At 40.3% G+C, this 15,788-nt stretch overlaps 1 protein-coding gene across 2 annotated transcripts in view; it reads right to left on the bottom strand.

Annotated features, from left to right (window-relative positions):
• The window catches only part of MCF2L2 (MCF.2 cell line derived transforming sequence-like 2), a 263,631-nt gene that overhangs the window by 115,252 nt on the left and 132,591 nt on the right, over positions 1 to 15,788 (bottom strand). For both annotated transcript variants that reach the window (XM_053221168.1, XM_015063590.3), the window contains 2 exons: positions 8,533 to 8,710; positions 2,578 to 2,654 (listed from right to left, as the gene is read on the bottom strand). In XM_053221168.1, coding sequence (XP_053077143.1) covers positions 2,578 to 2,654; positions 8,533 to 8,710 — 255 coding nt within the window. The remainder of the gene's footprint in view (positions 1 to 2,577; positions 2,655 to 8,532; positions 8,711 to 15,788) is intronic.

Genomic DNA, 15,788 nt, shown 5'->3' with positions numbered 1-15,788 from the left:
CTGAGGAAGTCTGGCAGCCTGTTTCTACCCTGCTTCCTCCACTGCCTTGACCGTTGACATGCATATTGTTGCAGGAAAAGCCCTTCATTAAATACACAAACAAGGCAACAGTAAGGAAAAACAACAACAAAATCCCAGGATAATTGTAAAATGGAATTGTGCTGGCTTCCTAGTACCTATGCTCTTGGTGATCTGCCTAAACACAAGGGGGGCAGCCTCCTGGCAGGATGTGCTTGGAGTCTGGATTAAATAAATAGCACAACCAAAAAAGAAGAAACGAAAAGTCTGGTGGTCAGAGATTCTTGGATTCTACTTAACATTTTCCAACCCTATAGGCTTCTGATTCTTCCCCTTCCCTATAGTTCCTGCATTGTCTATTTTTACTAACATATGAAATAGGAGTAAATAATAAATGTAGCTTATGGTTTCTTCTTAAATATCTTCAGGTCTTCCCTGAGAAAAGGTGCTTTATGCTTACTGACTATATTTCCTTTTCTTCCCCAACAAATTAAACAATAGCACTCATTTTATCGTTCACAATTGTTGAAATAATTCACCCTAATTTGGATTCTTTTATACGAGAACCTCCATGTACACACAACTCCTATGGCATCTTTATAAAGTGTGTAGGCCATAAATATGTTGTCTCAATATGGGCAGAGAAAATCACAGTTACGAGGTAAGTTCAAATCACATTGTGTGTTAATGGCAATAGCATATGAGTTCAGGGGCTGGATCTGGGCTTTGATACACTTGCCACATTCAGAGATAAAAGTCTCTGAAGCCCAGGTACAGAAAAGGGTAGAATGATGCTCACTTTTAAATTTTTTTTTCAACGTTTATTTATTTTTGGGACAGAGAGAGACAGAGCATGAACGGGGGAGGGGCAGAGAGAGAGGGAGACACAGAATCCAAAACAGGCTCCAGGCTCTGAGCCATCAGCCCAGAGCCTGATGCGGGGCTCGAACTCACGGACCGAGAGATTGTGACCTGGCCGAAGTCGGACACTTAACCGACTGCGCCACCCAGGCGCCCCTGATGCTCACTTTTAAAGTTGATCACAGTTAAACCCTTTTTATGTCACTAAGTAATTCCACAGACTTCATGGATGTCCAGTCTGGCGAAGTCTCATTACAGTTGCCCATTTAAAAAAAAAAATTGCTGGGGTGCCTGGGTGGCTCAATCGGTTAAGTGGCCGACTTTGACTCAGGTCATGATCTCACCATTCATGGGTTCGAGCCCCGTGTCGGGCTCTGTGCTGACAGTTCAGAGCCTGGTGCCTGCTTCAGATTCTGTGTCCCCCCCTCTTTCTGCCCTTCCCCTGCTCATGCTCTATCTTTCAACACTGAATAAACGTTAAAAAAATTTTTTTTAATTTGCTATTTACTCTTTCAAATGGCTGATCATGACTGTGTGAAACTGCAGACGGTTTCCTAACTCTGGAAGATATGGTAATGCAATTCCTCCAACCACACGGGATTCCGAAACAGCTGTAGCAATGTCCTAATCTGCCCCAAATACAAAAGGATGACTAAACAGAAGAATGCAGCTTTCTCTTTCTAAGAAAAGTCAGCTGGGAACTCTACTTCCTACATTGTTTTTGCTTCTAGGAAGAAAAGTCTGAGACCTGCTTTCTGCCTGACTTCATAATGGTCAGTGGGGTCCTATATTCAGACACATTAGGCACAGATAATGGACCCAAACTGTGTGAGCCCATGGTCTACTGGCCTCTGCTTTCAGAACCATTCCATCAGCTAGATACTCACTTTTAGTGAGCCAAAAGAAATGGGACCCTTCTAGGGTTGCTTTTGCAGCAACATATATTCACAATTCATTGTATTTGGGTATTTAAATATAATGTTACTTTACAATTATACAGTGCTTGGCAATTTTCAAATATTTGTTTGCTGCTAAAAATTAGTTTCAGACAACAGCTGTTGTTATCCCCATTTTTACAGAGGAGAAACCAAGGTTTAGAGAGGTCATGTTACATAGATGTAAGTCTGCTTGATTGCAAAGCTCATGCTTTTTTTCCCCCTTAACTTTTACTTTGAAATAATTATGGATTCACATAAGGTTGCAAAGAAATACAGAGAAGTCTCATGTACCCCTCCCCCAAATTCCTCCAATACTGATATCTTCCATAACTAGAGCATAGTATTAAAAGCAAGAACATGATGCTTGCACAATCTACAGAGCCTATTTAGAGTTCTCCAGTTAGACATGCACGTGTGTATGTGTAGCTCTATGAAATTTTGTCTTTTTTTGTACATAAACCACACACTTCTACCAATTTTAAATACTAAGTCAGAATATAGGAAAGAACAAAATGACTTTTCCCTCAATAACATAGTATCTCCCAAGAATTCCATTCATGGCCAGACAATTTTTCTACTCACAATTAAGAAGAAAGAAATCCCACAAAACCTCAGCTCTTGAGAGCACTAATCTGTGCTACATGCCTTTATGGACACATCTTTTGGGGTTGGGTTAGGGGAATCTGATTTATTGGTAATTATGGCAGCAATATTCTTTCATATCAGAAATTTTTATCCATAAAGAGAAAGATGATCTTACCTTGACTTCAAGTTTAGTTTTATCATCTTTTTCTACTGTCCCTGTACAAGGTTCCTCAGATGTTCTCTGAAGAGGAGCTAGAAAAACAAAGAAAACCTGCCATTAATTTGTCAACTCAGCTTATAAATAACTCAGTATATAGCCTGGCTTGGACAAGCACCTGGACTGTGTGGGGCCAACTGATTAACAAAGCTTAACTGAGCTGCCGTGGTGATTTGTGAGGTGGGGGATGAAATTGAAGGTGAAGGAGAGAGCAGAAAAGAAATAGTTCTTGACCCCAGGCATTTAACATTTGATTCAAAGAGACAAAAGTCACACACAACATCACATGAAACATCAAACCACAATAAATCAGTAAATACAATGTGGTAAAAACGATAGAGTTTCCATCATTCCCATTTTTAAGTCTCCATAAAAAGGTCACTTTCTTCATGAAGTCTTCCTGGACATTAAAACTTTATAGATTCTTGACTCATTCGGCTAGGCATCTGACTCAGTTCAGGTCATGATCTCACAGTTCGTGAGTTCAAGCCCTGCATTGGGCTCTCTGCTGTCAGCACAGAGCCCTCTTTAAATCCTCTCTCTCCCTCTCTCCCTGTCCCTCCCCTGTTTGCTCACTCTCTCTCTCTCTTTCTCTCAAAATAAATAAAATAAACACATTTTTAAAAACCCTTGATGGATCTTTCTATGCACTGCTGCTTTAGCATTTATCTTTGTACTGTATAATATTGCAGTTGATGTTGCTTTGGATTAAAAGTCCAGATTCAATTCCAAATACCACATTCATTGGATATATATTTTTTCATTATAGAGGTAGTTAATTTGTGCTTATCATTGACAATTTTTGAAAAATACTGAAATCTTACCACTTAAACACAACCATTTGGTGTATTTCCTTATAGTCTTCTTTAAAATGTTTTCTCCCTCTCTCTTACTCTCCACATACATACCCACACACACCCACCCCACACCCACACTCACATAATCATACTATGATTATATAAGTGGATGTCTATGCCTGCCCAGCCAGAAATTGTTGCTAATCTACCAGTTGGATTCCAGAAATGATGGAACTGCATTTGTTAGTGGATGAGACAACCATGGGAAAAATCGGTTAGCTCAGTCAGGACAGAACTGGGCTATCTTGCTCTTGTTCTCTTCTCTCTGTCACTCCGTCACCCTCCCCTCCTTTCCACAGAGCTCTTGGACACCTGGGAGACATCCTTTCTTCAGGCTCCAAGGCCATTTGGCAGTAAGAATGGGACTTGTGGAGGAGAAGCCCTGGTTAGGCCTTGAGGCTTTCTCACCCAGCTTTGCCAGAAGGCTGCACTGGGGATGATGGCTACAAGGCTAATAAATAAGTGGTACTTCGAGTTCTTGTCACTGTCAACAACCTTGTGTGTAGAGTTCCCCTGGAAAACTCACAGGATACATGTGATTAACCCAGGACAGAATTTGAGCACTTCTAGGTCCTATGGCCAAAATACCATCCATCTAATGCCCCCAATATATCGCCCTGATTCTTATCTGTGGTGAACTTATCTGTGGTAAACTGTGGCCTCCAGAGGTTCCTCCCAGCCCCAGGTTCTGTGAGTCAACTGGAATCCGCTTGGGCTTTCTATGGCTCTTTCACAGATATTATTGAAATCTGTAGTGAAGTACACTGTTTGCTGCTCTTGGTTCTATAACCCCTGAAGAAAATTCATAACAATGAACACTCCTTTGGGCGCCTCACTCTCTGCAGGATCCCTGTAAGCTGAGTGATTGCAGGCATAATAACTGGAAGCTAGAAGCGCATAATACATTATAATCGGCAACACCCACGGCTGAGGAGTACCTGCCCTTAACAATGTAAGTAAAGTGCTGAAGTTAAAGGCAGGGGCAAGGAGCCACACTGCAGGCATTCGAGTCTTGCTATTCCTTGTCCAAGACACATATTATCAGAGTAATCTCTGTGCCTCACCATCTTCGTCTATAAAATGTGAAATAATGAGAAAGCCTACAGTATAGGGTTGTTATGAGGCTTAATGAGTTAAAAATGCCAAGTGTTTAGATCATGGTAAACAGTAAATTTTAGCTATGATTACAGCCACAAAAGAATTTTTTCACGTTCCTTATAAACTTCAGAGAAGTTAAATATTGTAACCAAGGCACCGGCTAACAAGAGTCACAGTCAAGATTCCAGCTCCCTCACATTCCTTACACTGTGAAATGTAATGATTTATCTTGGAACAGACGCAGTTACTAAGGAATCAGACAAATGTGTCTGAAAATCCTATTAGTGATTTGCTTGAATCCATACTCAGTGGTTACTATCCAAAACAAAAGTGCAGAATTGTTCTGCAGAATGAGCAAGTTGCCAGGTCAGTGATATCCATTCAGACATGACAAAATCTGTTTACCCTAGAAGGGTCACTGTCTTTTATGAAATCTTATGTTTGAAAAAGAAAGAGAAACAAGCTGTCATTCTCACTTTATTTGCTTATAACAAACATAGATCCCTTAAAACAATGACAGAGGAAAAAAATCATAGAAGTGAGCATAATTTAGTTTTGGGAAAGAGCCCTAGATGAGAAGTAAGGAGAGCCAAGTCCTGTTTCTAGCTATCCAAAAAGATGACTCCATGTGTGTGAGTGTCTGTTTGTGTCAGCAGGATGTGTGCAAAAGTATATTGAGTGTGCATATGCATTTATGTCTATGAGTGTGTGTGTATGTGTGTGCACACAGAAAATTCAAGAAATAAATGCACCAAACTGTTGTCAAGACTTGCTTCTAAAAAGTGGAATATGTGACAGGAGACAGAGGACTGTAAATCATACTAAATGGAGAATTATCAGAAGACCCCATAATTTTCAGATAAATAGAAACAAAAAGGATTTGTTGCCAGAAGATCTGCACAACAAGAAATGCTATAGGTTCTTCAGCCTGGAGAGAAATGCCACAAAATGATGATTCAGATCTACAGTAAGGAATAAAAAGAACACTGGAAATGCCTGAATAAGAGAGTAGATGTAAAAGACTATATATATAAAATATAACAGGCTATACAGAAGAATATACCACAGAGCATGGAAGGAAGCATATGGAGCTATAATGTTACAAATTTCCTATATTTTACATAAGATGCTATAATATTAGCTCTAAGTAGACTGTGAGAAATGAACATAATAATCTCTAAGGAAAATATCTGGGAAAAACAATGCAAAGAGGTATGCTGAAAAGCCAATAAAGGAATTAAAACAGAACACTAAAAATATTTGCTAACGCAAAAGAAAGTAGGAAAGGAGGAACGGAGGAATAAAAAAAATGAGACAATAAACAACAAATAACAAAATTATAGTTCTAAATCCAACTATATCAATAATTATATTGTATGAAAATGGACTAAATACTCCAATTAGAAGGCAGAGGTTAACAGAATGTATTAAAAAGTCAAGACCCAGGTGTCTGGGTGGCTCAGTTAGTTAAGCATCTGACTTAGGCTCAGGTCATGATCTTGCAGTCCAGGAGTTCCAGCCCTACATCTGGCTCTGTGCTGACAGCTCAGAGCCTGGAGCCTGCTTCGGATTCTGTATCTCCCTCTCTCTCTGCCCCTCTCCTGCTCATGATCTCTCTCTCTCTCTCTCTCTCTCTCTCTCTCTCTCTCTCTCTCAAAAATAAACTAAAAAAAATTTTAAGCCAAGACCCAATTATATGCTGCCTATAAGAGATATACTTTAAAAACAAGGAAACAGAAGAAAGGAAAAAATATATCATGCAAACACTAAGCACAAGAAAACTGGAATGCTATATTAGTATCAGACAAAATAGACTTCAGGACAAGGAGTATTACTAAAGGAGGGAAGGAGAGATATTTCCTAATTATAAAAGGGCCAGTATATCTGGAAGACATAACAATTATGAACATGTAAGTGCTTAATAACAGTTTCAAAATACATGAAGTAAAGAATGATATACATATCATATCCAAGAGCAGTTTATCCTAGGAATGTACAATTGTTTTAATATTTGAAAACAAATCATTGCAATCCACCACATTAACAAATAAAGGAGAAAAACTATATGATTACTTCAATATATGCACCAAAAAGAGCATCTGAAAAAGTCAACAATCATTCATGATGAAAATTCTCATCAAATGAGGGAGAGAAGGGAACTTCCTCTATTTGGTAAAAGGCATCTGTGAAAAACTTACTGTTAACATCACACTTTAAGGTAAAAAATGAATTATTTCCCCTAATACTGGGAAAAGACAAGGTTGTCTGCTCTCACCCCTTCTATTTAACATTGTACTGGAGGTCTTAGCCATTATAATAAGGCAAAGGAAAAAAGCATGAAGTTTGAAACAGAAGAGGCAGAATGTCCCAATTCACAGATGACCTGATTGTATTTTATGCAGAAATATATTCTTATTGATGTTATATATGGTAAGTTCCATTTACTATACACTTAAAAAAAAGCATGAAATGGCTAAGACCTCTATACTCAAAACTACTATACTGCCAAATACCATATGATCTCACTCAGGTGTGCAATTTAAGAAACAAAATAAATGAGCAAAGGGAGAAGAAAAAAAGAGAGAGGGAGGCAAACCAAGAAACAGACTCTTAACCATAGAGAACAAACTGATGGTCATCAGAGGAGAGAAGGTGGAGACGTGGGGGTTAAATACGTGATGGGGATTAAGGTGTGCACTTGTGATGAGCACCGAGTGTTACATGGAAGTGTTGAATCACTATATTGTACACCTGAAACTAATATCATGCTTTATGTTAACTAATTGGAATTTAAATAAAAACTTTTAAAAAAGCCACACCAAAAAAACAAACAAAAACAAAAAAATACTATACTACCAAGAGAAATTAAAGTAGACCTACATAAATGGAAAGTTAACAACATTTATGAATTGGAAGACTCAATATTGGTAAGACAACTGTTCTCTCCAAATTGATCTCTAAAATGAGTGCAACCTCAAGCATAATCTCAGCAGAAATTGAAATGTGCTTCTAAAACTTAAATGGGAGGCATCCGGGTGGCTTAGGCCGTTAAGTAGCAGACTTTTAAAAAAAAATTTTTTAACATTATTTTTGAGAGGCAGAGCATGAGCAGGGGAGGGGCAGAGAGAGAGGGAGACACAGAATCTGAAGCAGGCTCCAGGCTCTGAGCTGTCAGAACAGAGCCTGATGCGGGGCTTGAAACCATGAATGGTGAGATCATGACCTGAGCCAAAGTCAGACACTTGACCAACTGAGCCACCCAGGTGCCCCTAAGGGGCAGACTCTTGATTTCGGCTCAGGTCATGATCTCATGTTTTGTGAGTTCGAGCCCTGCATCAGGCTCTGTGCTGACAGTGCAGAGACTGCTTGGGATCCTCTCTCTCCCTCTCTCTTTGCCCCCACCACCCGCTTGCTCTCTCTCTCTCTCTCTCTCTCTGTCTCAAAATAAATAAAATAAACATTAAAAAAAATAAAATAAAATTTATATGGAAATAAAAAGAATCTAAAACAGCCAAAATAGTCTTGAAAAAGAACAAAGTTAGAAGATGTACCCTACCTGATCTCAAGGCTTACTAGTAAACTATAGTAATGAAGACCATGCAGGATGGGTATAAGGACTTATCTATTGTTTTTATCTTTCCAAACTTTACCACTCCATTGCTAATAGAATCTTGTAAGCATTGTAAAGGTCCTTAATGGAGACTATTTAATGCTGATGTTGTTTGCACATGTATATTATTCCTCTTCTAGACTGTGAGGTCTCCTTGTATCCAGGCACTCAGTTTTTTTACCTAACTCTATAAAGTCTTCAATGCCTGTACTATTCCACATCTGTAGTTTATTTTAAATAATATTTGTCAAAACAACAACCATTATGCATCTTAAGCAATCACAATCTCAACCCTCATGAGCACTGATGAAACATAAAGGCACGAAGCTTCCTCTCCAAATAACCTACCCAAGGTGGAGGGCTGGCTGGTTTTCGGTGACACCCATTTTGGGGAGCACTCAGGATGAGGGGCCACGGGTTGCACCGGGCGAGTCTGTCTGGCTGCCAGTTTCATCAGACTCATTTGCCTCTTGTGAAATATTTCCTGCACATCACCCAGCTTCTGTAGGACTTCCTGGGCTTTGGCCTGCAGGAACAAAAGCAAATCATGACCAGGTCACTCTGCACTGAGTCTGACGACATGAAGCATTCCCTTTCTCTTGTCTTCCCCTCCTCCTCCAACCCCACCTCCTTCAGGTGACCCTTCCATCCATATGCAAATCATTGCACAACTTGCCTTGCACCGGAATTATGCTTCTAAGAGTCTGAATCTCTCACCTTATGGGCAATGATCATATCCTTTTCACCACCATATCTCCATGCCTAGAACACTGCCCATCACAGAGTAGTGCTCAGTAAATATATATTGAGTAGATAAATGTTCACTAAGCCATGTCCATTAATAGTAGAAGAGGATGGGGCACCTGGGTGGCTTAGTCTGTTAAGCTTCCAACTTTGCTTCCTGTCATGGTCTCATGATTCCTGAGTTTGAGCCCCACATCAGGCTTACTACTGTCTGCACAGATCCTGCTTGGGATTCTCTGTTCCCCTCTCTCTCTGCCCCTCCCCCACTTGCACTTTCTCTTGTCTTAAAACATTTTAAGAAAAAAGAATGAAAATAGTGGAAGAGGATGCCATAGACTATGAATGAAGGGCATCAGGCCACTTTTCTAAACAGGAGGATTTCAAAATAAGAGGTGTATCCTGAATAAAAGCTCTGATGGAGAAAAGAGTTGAAGTGTTCTGGAGGAAAGAGTTGGCTACATCCTGAGTCAGGATCAAGGGAACCACAAGTACCCAAGGATAAACATTTAAATTTTATTCTGTATGACCCCTTCTCTATAAGTAGTAAAGAAATAAACTGAAAAAAAAATCAGGGGAAAGATGAAACTCACAGACATTCCCATAACTGACTATATGCTCTAAGACAGTGGTTCAAAAGAACTAAAAACAAGACTTGGAGGTCTCCGAGTTTCACCAAGGCCTAAATTCTGCAAAATACGTTTCTTCTGGCCTTGCTTCCAGTATGACATCCCTCCAGCTCTGGTGGGTCAAGGGAAGTGGGTAGTCTTTGTCATGACATCCGTCTCCTGTATGATTTAAACCACCAAAGAAAGGACCCAGAATTAGAAGAACTCCACCACCACAAGCCTTCCAGAGTGCCTAATTCTGAAAGTACAGACTCAGCACACTCAGGGAGGAGGTTGCCACATTTTGCAACTGGAATAGTACATTTGTCTTTTTTGTTTGTTTGTTTTTTAAATGCTTATTTATTTTTGAGAGAGATAGGGTGTGAGAGGAAGAGGCTCAGAGAGAGAGAGGGAGACACAGAATCTGAAGCAGGCTCCAGGCTCTGAGCTGTCAGCACAGAGCTTGATGCAGGGCTTGAACTTACGAAGTCTTGAACTCATGATCTGATGGCTCAGGTCAGATCATGACCTGAGCCAAAATCGGACGCTTCACCGACTGAGCCATCCAGGCACCCTTACATTTGTCTTTTTTATGCTGGGTCATCTTCTGAGGGAAAGAGCCAAGAGCCCTGAGGGAGGACTGGCACATCAGCTATGGAACAACTGTGGCCTCAGAGTCCTGTCAAGGCTGATGTCTACTCCAAGGTCTAGTGCCGGTCTTACTCCTTGTAGGGTGTAAAATGTGGCTGGTCTGAGTTGAGCTGTGCTCAGTGTAAAATACACACTGGATTTTGAAGACATAGTATGAAAAAAAGAATGTAAAATATCTCATTATTAACTTTGATATTGACTATATATTGAAACAATATTTTGGACATATGTTAAACAAGACATTATTAAAGTTGATTTCACTAGTTTCTTTTTGCTTTTTTAAATGTGGCTACTAGAAAATCTTAAGTCACGTAGAGAGCTTGAGTTATATTTCTATTCAACAGTGCTGGTCTAGACTAGGGATCAGCAAAATTTTTCTGTAAAGGACCAAACAGTAAATATTTCAGGCTTTGCACACTGGTCTCTGTTACCACTACTGACCTCTGCTATTGTACCATAAAAGCTGTCATAGATAATATATACTACATAAATGAATGAGTGTGGCTGTGCTCTGATGAAACTTTATTTCTAAAAGTAAGTGGCAAGCAGCTTTGGCCCACAGGCAGTAGTTTGCTGACCCCCAATCTAAATTAAGGTGGGGCTTGTGTTTAAAAGGTCTCTTCAGAGAACGTGTGACTGGCCTCAGGAAGCTTGCTGTACAGTGGACTAGAGGTTCTGACAACACAGCTATGAGTCCAGATCCCAAAAGAAACCAAATCCCTTATGTCAGGGTGATAGCAATGTCAGTTTGCATTTTGGAGGGATGGTGATGAGACAACCCAATGATAAGCTTGAGGAAACGGAAACTGAGACATAGGCATTAACTGCTGCACAAAGATCAAGAAATCTGACTGAAAGAATGTCAAGTTATTCATGTATGGTATACAGCTCTGATGTGAGGTCAGTGCCACATGCTGGAGCCCAGTGGCTCACCACTTGGACTAGACAGGACCTGAATCACCCTTGCCCTTTTGCATCTCTTCCTGAAGATCCCAGGGTAAACCCTGGAAATGGTCAGGTGGTCAGACGAGACCCTAAATTCCTAAACTCAGGTGAAGGGGAGCCGGTGCAAGATTAACAACTGCATCTCCTCCGTTCCTCTTAACTCTTTTTACTTGCAAATCCATTTCCCATACCACAATCAGAATTATCTTTCCAGGATGTAAGTCTGACCATATAACTTCCCTGTTTAAAAGCCCCGCTGGGGTGTCCCACTGCTTCAGGACAAAGTCCAGACTCCTCATGGAGGAGTCCATGACTCCTCACTGGGCCCTTCATTAATTGACCCTGATTTCCCTCCAGTCTAACCTCCACTAGTTCCCACCCCTCACTCCCACCTCCAGGGGTGGCAGTTACCAAATGCTCTTGTTTCCAGCCTCTCTGCCTTTGCAACTCTTCTTCCTCCCTCTGCTTTTTCTCCCTTAAAAACTCCTATGTGGTCCAAATTTAGGCATCTTCTCCTATGATGTCTTCTTCTTCTTCAGGCTGAGCTGACCTTTGCCTCATCTACGTGCCCCACTATCCCTTCCATTCCACATGCTCTTGGACCAACACACACTTACCGGAAACACGTTTGTCTTCCACTAAACTGCCAGCACCTTCATTATGGGCATTGTGACTTTCATTATTGTATTCCCAGAATAAAGCACAAACTGGATTCCCAGTGAATATTTATTTTTTTAAATTTCTGTTCTTTTTAAAAAAATGTTAATTTGTTTATTTTGTGAGAGAGAGAGAGAGAGAGAGAGAGAGAGAGCGAGCTGTCAGTGCAGAGCCTGACTCTGGGTTCCATTTCAAGGAACTGTGAGATCATGATCTGAGCCAAAATCAAGAGTCTGACGCTTAAACGACTGAGCCACCCAGGTGCCCCCTGCCCCACACAGTGAGTATTTAAAGAATTGAATTTTGCTACTTGTTACTGCGATTGTTTAATTACCTAAACTGGGCAGTGAAAGCAAAGGAGGGAGAAAAATCAAAACAGCAGCACCAAGAGGATAGTGCAGAAAGGCACTTGAAGAGCCTCAGACAGACAAAGTGGCTGCTACAAGAACAGCAGTTTACCATGATTTACCATGATTTCCACTTACCATGATGATTACCATGTCTTAAATGTAACAGATTCAACTGTTTAGACATGGAGTACTAGTGTTTTAGAAATAAATTTTATTTTTTCTAATAGTTTTAGAATTACAAAAAAATTACAAAATAGTACAGAGAATTCCCATATAGATCATCCAGTTTCCCCTATTATTAACAGTTTGCATTAGTATGGTACATTTCTTACAACTAATAAAACATTATTGGTATGCTATTTTCAGTATTAAAATTATTATAATTAAAATAATAATAATTAAAATTATTATAATTATTATTAAATAAAAGTCCATACTTTATACTTAGATTTCCTTAGTTTTACCTAATGTACTTTTCTGTCCAGGGTCCTATCCAGGATACCAACTTACATGTAGTTGTCATGACTTTTTAGGCTCCTATTGGCTGTGTCAATTTCTCACCTTTTCCTGATTTTTGATGACTTTGACTATTTTGAGGAGTATTGGTCAGTTATTTTGTAGCATGTTTCTCAACTGGGATTTATCTGATGTTTTTCTCATGATTAGACTGGAGTTACAGGCTTTGGGGGTAAGACCACGGAAGTAAAGTACCATGTTCATCCATCATATCAAGGTTACATCATATCTACTTAACAACACTGTTGATATTGACCTTGGTCACCTGGCTGAGGTCCTGTGTGTAAAGTCACTTCACTTTTGTTTCTCCTTCTCTGTTCTATACTCTTTGAAAGGAAGTCACTATGTACAGCCCACATTTAAGGGTTGGAAAACTATATTCTACCTCCTCAAGAGCAAAGTATCTATATAAATAATTTGGAATTCTTCATAGGAGATTAGTCTCATCTGCCCCATTTATTTATTTATTCCATCATTTATTCATATCAGAATGGATTCATGGATATATAATTTCTTTGGGGCTGTAATCCAATAGTACTTAATTAATTTTGTTGTTCTAACTGTTCTAGCATTGGTCATCAGTTCTTTTCAGTTGTTGCCTATATCCCATCACTATGGTTTGTTGTTTTATTTTTAGTAGTTCAGTCCGGCAGTACAAGATGCTGTAAGATCACCTTACATATTTCCTGCCCCAGCCCTAGAATCAGCCATTTCTCTAAGAAGCCTAGGTCTCCTTTACTGAAGAATGGTATTAGAAACCAAAATCTCGGTGCTAGGAGTGCTTATTGGTGCTGGGGGGTCTCATTGCTTCTAGGCTATCTCAACTGTCAAAGTAAAAAGATACATGTGTCTGTACCATATCTACATATACATATATCTAGGAATATTTTTATATGTATAGAGTACCAGTTTTGACAATAAAGTAATTACTTCTCAGTGGACAAAACTTTCTTTGACACAACAGGATATTTAAATTTTACAACCTAAAATTTTATTCCAAACCAAAAGAAGTAAAGATGGACTTTGGAGATGTTTTAATCCATTTGACCTACAGGATTTTTCGAAAAATATTTCTCTTATAATCCTCTCCTTCCTTCATGTTTCTGCGTATTTCTCAGAGGTGGTTTATTAAGTTTTATTCATTTCCTGGTAGGTGGTATGGTCAGAAAGTTCACTGAAGTTGGGCAGCACAGCAGCTGTGGCTACAAATCTCCCTGGTGGACCTGATACACCTATTTGAGCAACTAATGGAGTTGGAGCTGGGTGAGACAGATCTGCCTTAGGAATCTGACCTGGAGCTACCAATACTGGGTCTGCAATGTAGAACCTACACCAGATGGGCCTTGTCTTTGTTCCTTCTGCAAGGAAGTAGAAGGATCTTTGTGTTAGGGGAGGGTATCTGCCTACACATCCCCCACCCTTTACCAAGATCACAGCTTACCACCAAGAGGTTTAAGGGAAAGAACATCATTAACATACAACTCCATACTGAGCTACCTCCACTGTAATCTGCCCACTCTGTCACCTGCCTTCCCACTTGTTCAATAAATATAAATTGGACACCAGGCAAAGGTTAGGCACCAGAATGCAGGGGTGGATGAGGCTCCTGCCCTTCAGGAGCTCCCAGTGTAATAAGCAAGACAGACATTTAAAATAAATAAGTAGATGGGAAGCCCTGAGTGGCTCAGTCCATTAAATGTCCGACTTGATTTTGGCTCAGGTCATAATCTCACAGTTCATGAGTTCAAACCCTACATGGAGCTCTGCACTGAAAGTGGGGAGCTTACTTGGGATTCTCTCTCTCCCTCTCTCTCTGCCCCTCCTCCTCTCTCTCTCTCTCTCTCTCTCTCTCTCTCTCTCTCTCTCAAAATAAATAAATAAACTTAAAGAAAAATAAAATAAATAAATAGAGATGCCTGAGTGGCTCAGTCAGTTGAGGATCTGACTCTTGATTTCGGCTCAGCTCATGATCTGAGTGTCATGAGATTGAGCCCAGCATCGGGCTCCACACTGAGCATGGAGCCTGTTTAAGATTGTCTCTCTCCCTTTGCCCCTCTCCCCTGATGGCTGTCTCTCTCCCTCCCGCTAAAATTTAGAGGAAAATTAATTTTCCTCTAAAATTAAATTAATTAATTTTTAAAATAAATAAGTAGAATGTAGTGTGGTATACAACATGTTACAGCAAAGGCTCTTAGCGTGAATTCATGGATGGGCTTTAGGGCATCCCATAAAATTAATTATAAAAGTTACATATGCTGGATATTCCCTATTTGTCACTCTACTACGTCTTCTTTTCCCTGCTTTGTGTCCCAGGAAGCTGACCTGTATGGACTCTGTTGGATAGGCTCACTTGCCTATGGGCTTTTAGTTGGTTTGGCCAAAGGGAAGCACTACCTGGACATCCAAGAGAGGGAGAGAGGAGAGTAGGGATATATATTTCTCCATTAATAGTTGCATTCCTCTGCCCAAGGCCACAACCCTTACTAGCTGCCTGTCACAGTCACAGTTACAGTGCTTCTTGGGTTCCCCTTTGCTCTTTAGGCTTATGGGTGGTAACTGCTTCCATTTTCTTGCTAGCCCCAGGGACCTTCACCATCCTTATTGGGTTCCCTAAATCCTGCCATATCTTTGTAAAAAGTGCCTATATCAAACTCTCTTTAATCACTTTGAGTATGCAGGCCCTGAAAGTATATGAATCAGATTCCATGACTCAAAAGAGGCCCGTGACTCAAAGAAGTAAAGAAGGTGTTACTGAAGAGATACATACAAGGTGGTGGGAATCTCAGAGGAAGGTGTGCCATACAGAATTCTGCTGACTTCACAGAGGAGTGCTCCTCTCAAAATGCAAATCCAATCAAGTTATTCCCCTGCTTAAATCCTTCAGTGGCTTCCCACTGTTCTTAGAATAAAGACCAAACTCCTTAAGATGGCCCACAAAGCCCACCTCATCTGCCCCTCTCTTATCTCACCCCAAACACCCTTCCTTTGCTCTCTGTACTCCAGCCACCCTGACCTTTGGGTTCTGCACTTGTAACAGACTCCCTCCAGGCCTGTGTCCTCTGCACATGCTGTTACTTCTAATCTGGAAAGGCTCCCCCATCATCTCTACACATTCTCCAGGCCTTGGCTCAAGTAT

Source organism: Acinonyx jubatus, chromosome C2 (assembly GCF_027475565.1).
Source record: "Acinonyx jubatus isolate Ajub_Pintada_27869175 chromosome C2, VMU_Ajub_asm_v1.0, whole genome shotgun sequence".
Taxonomy (NCBI): domain Eukaryota; kingdom Metazoa; phylum Chordata; class Mammalia; order Carnivora; family Felidae; genus Acinonyx; species Acinonyx jubatus.
Note: the sequence above shows the minus strand (reverse complement) of the source record. Positions and strands in the feature narration are given on the sequence as shown.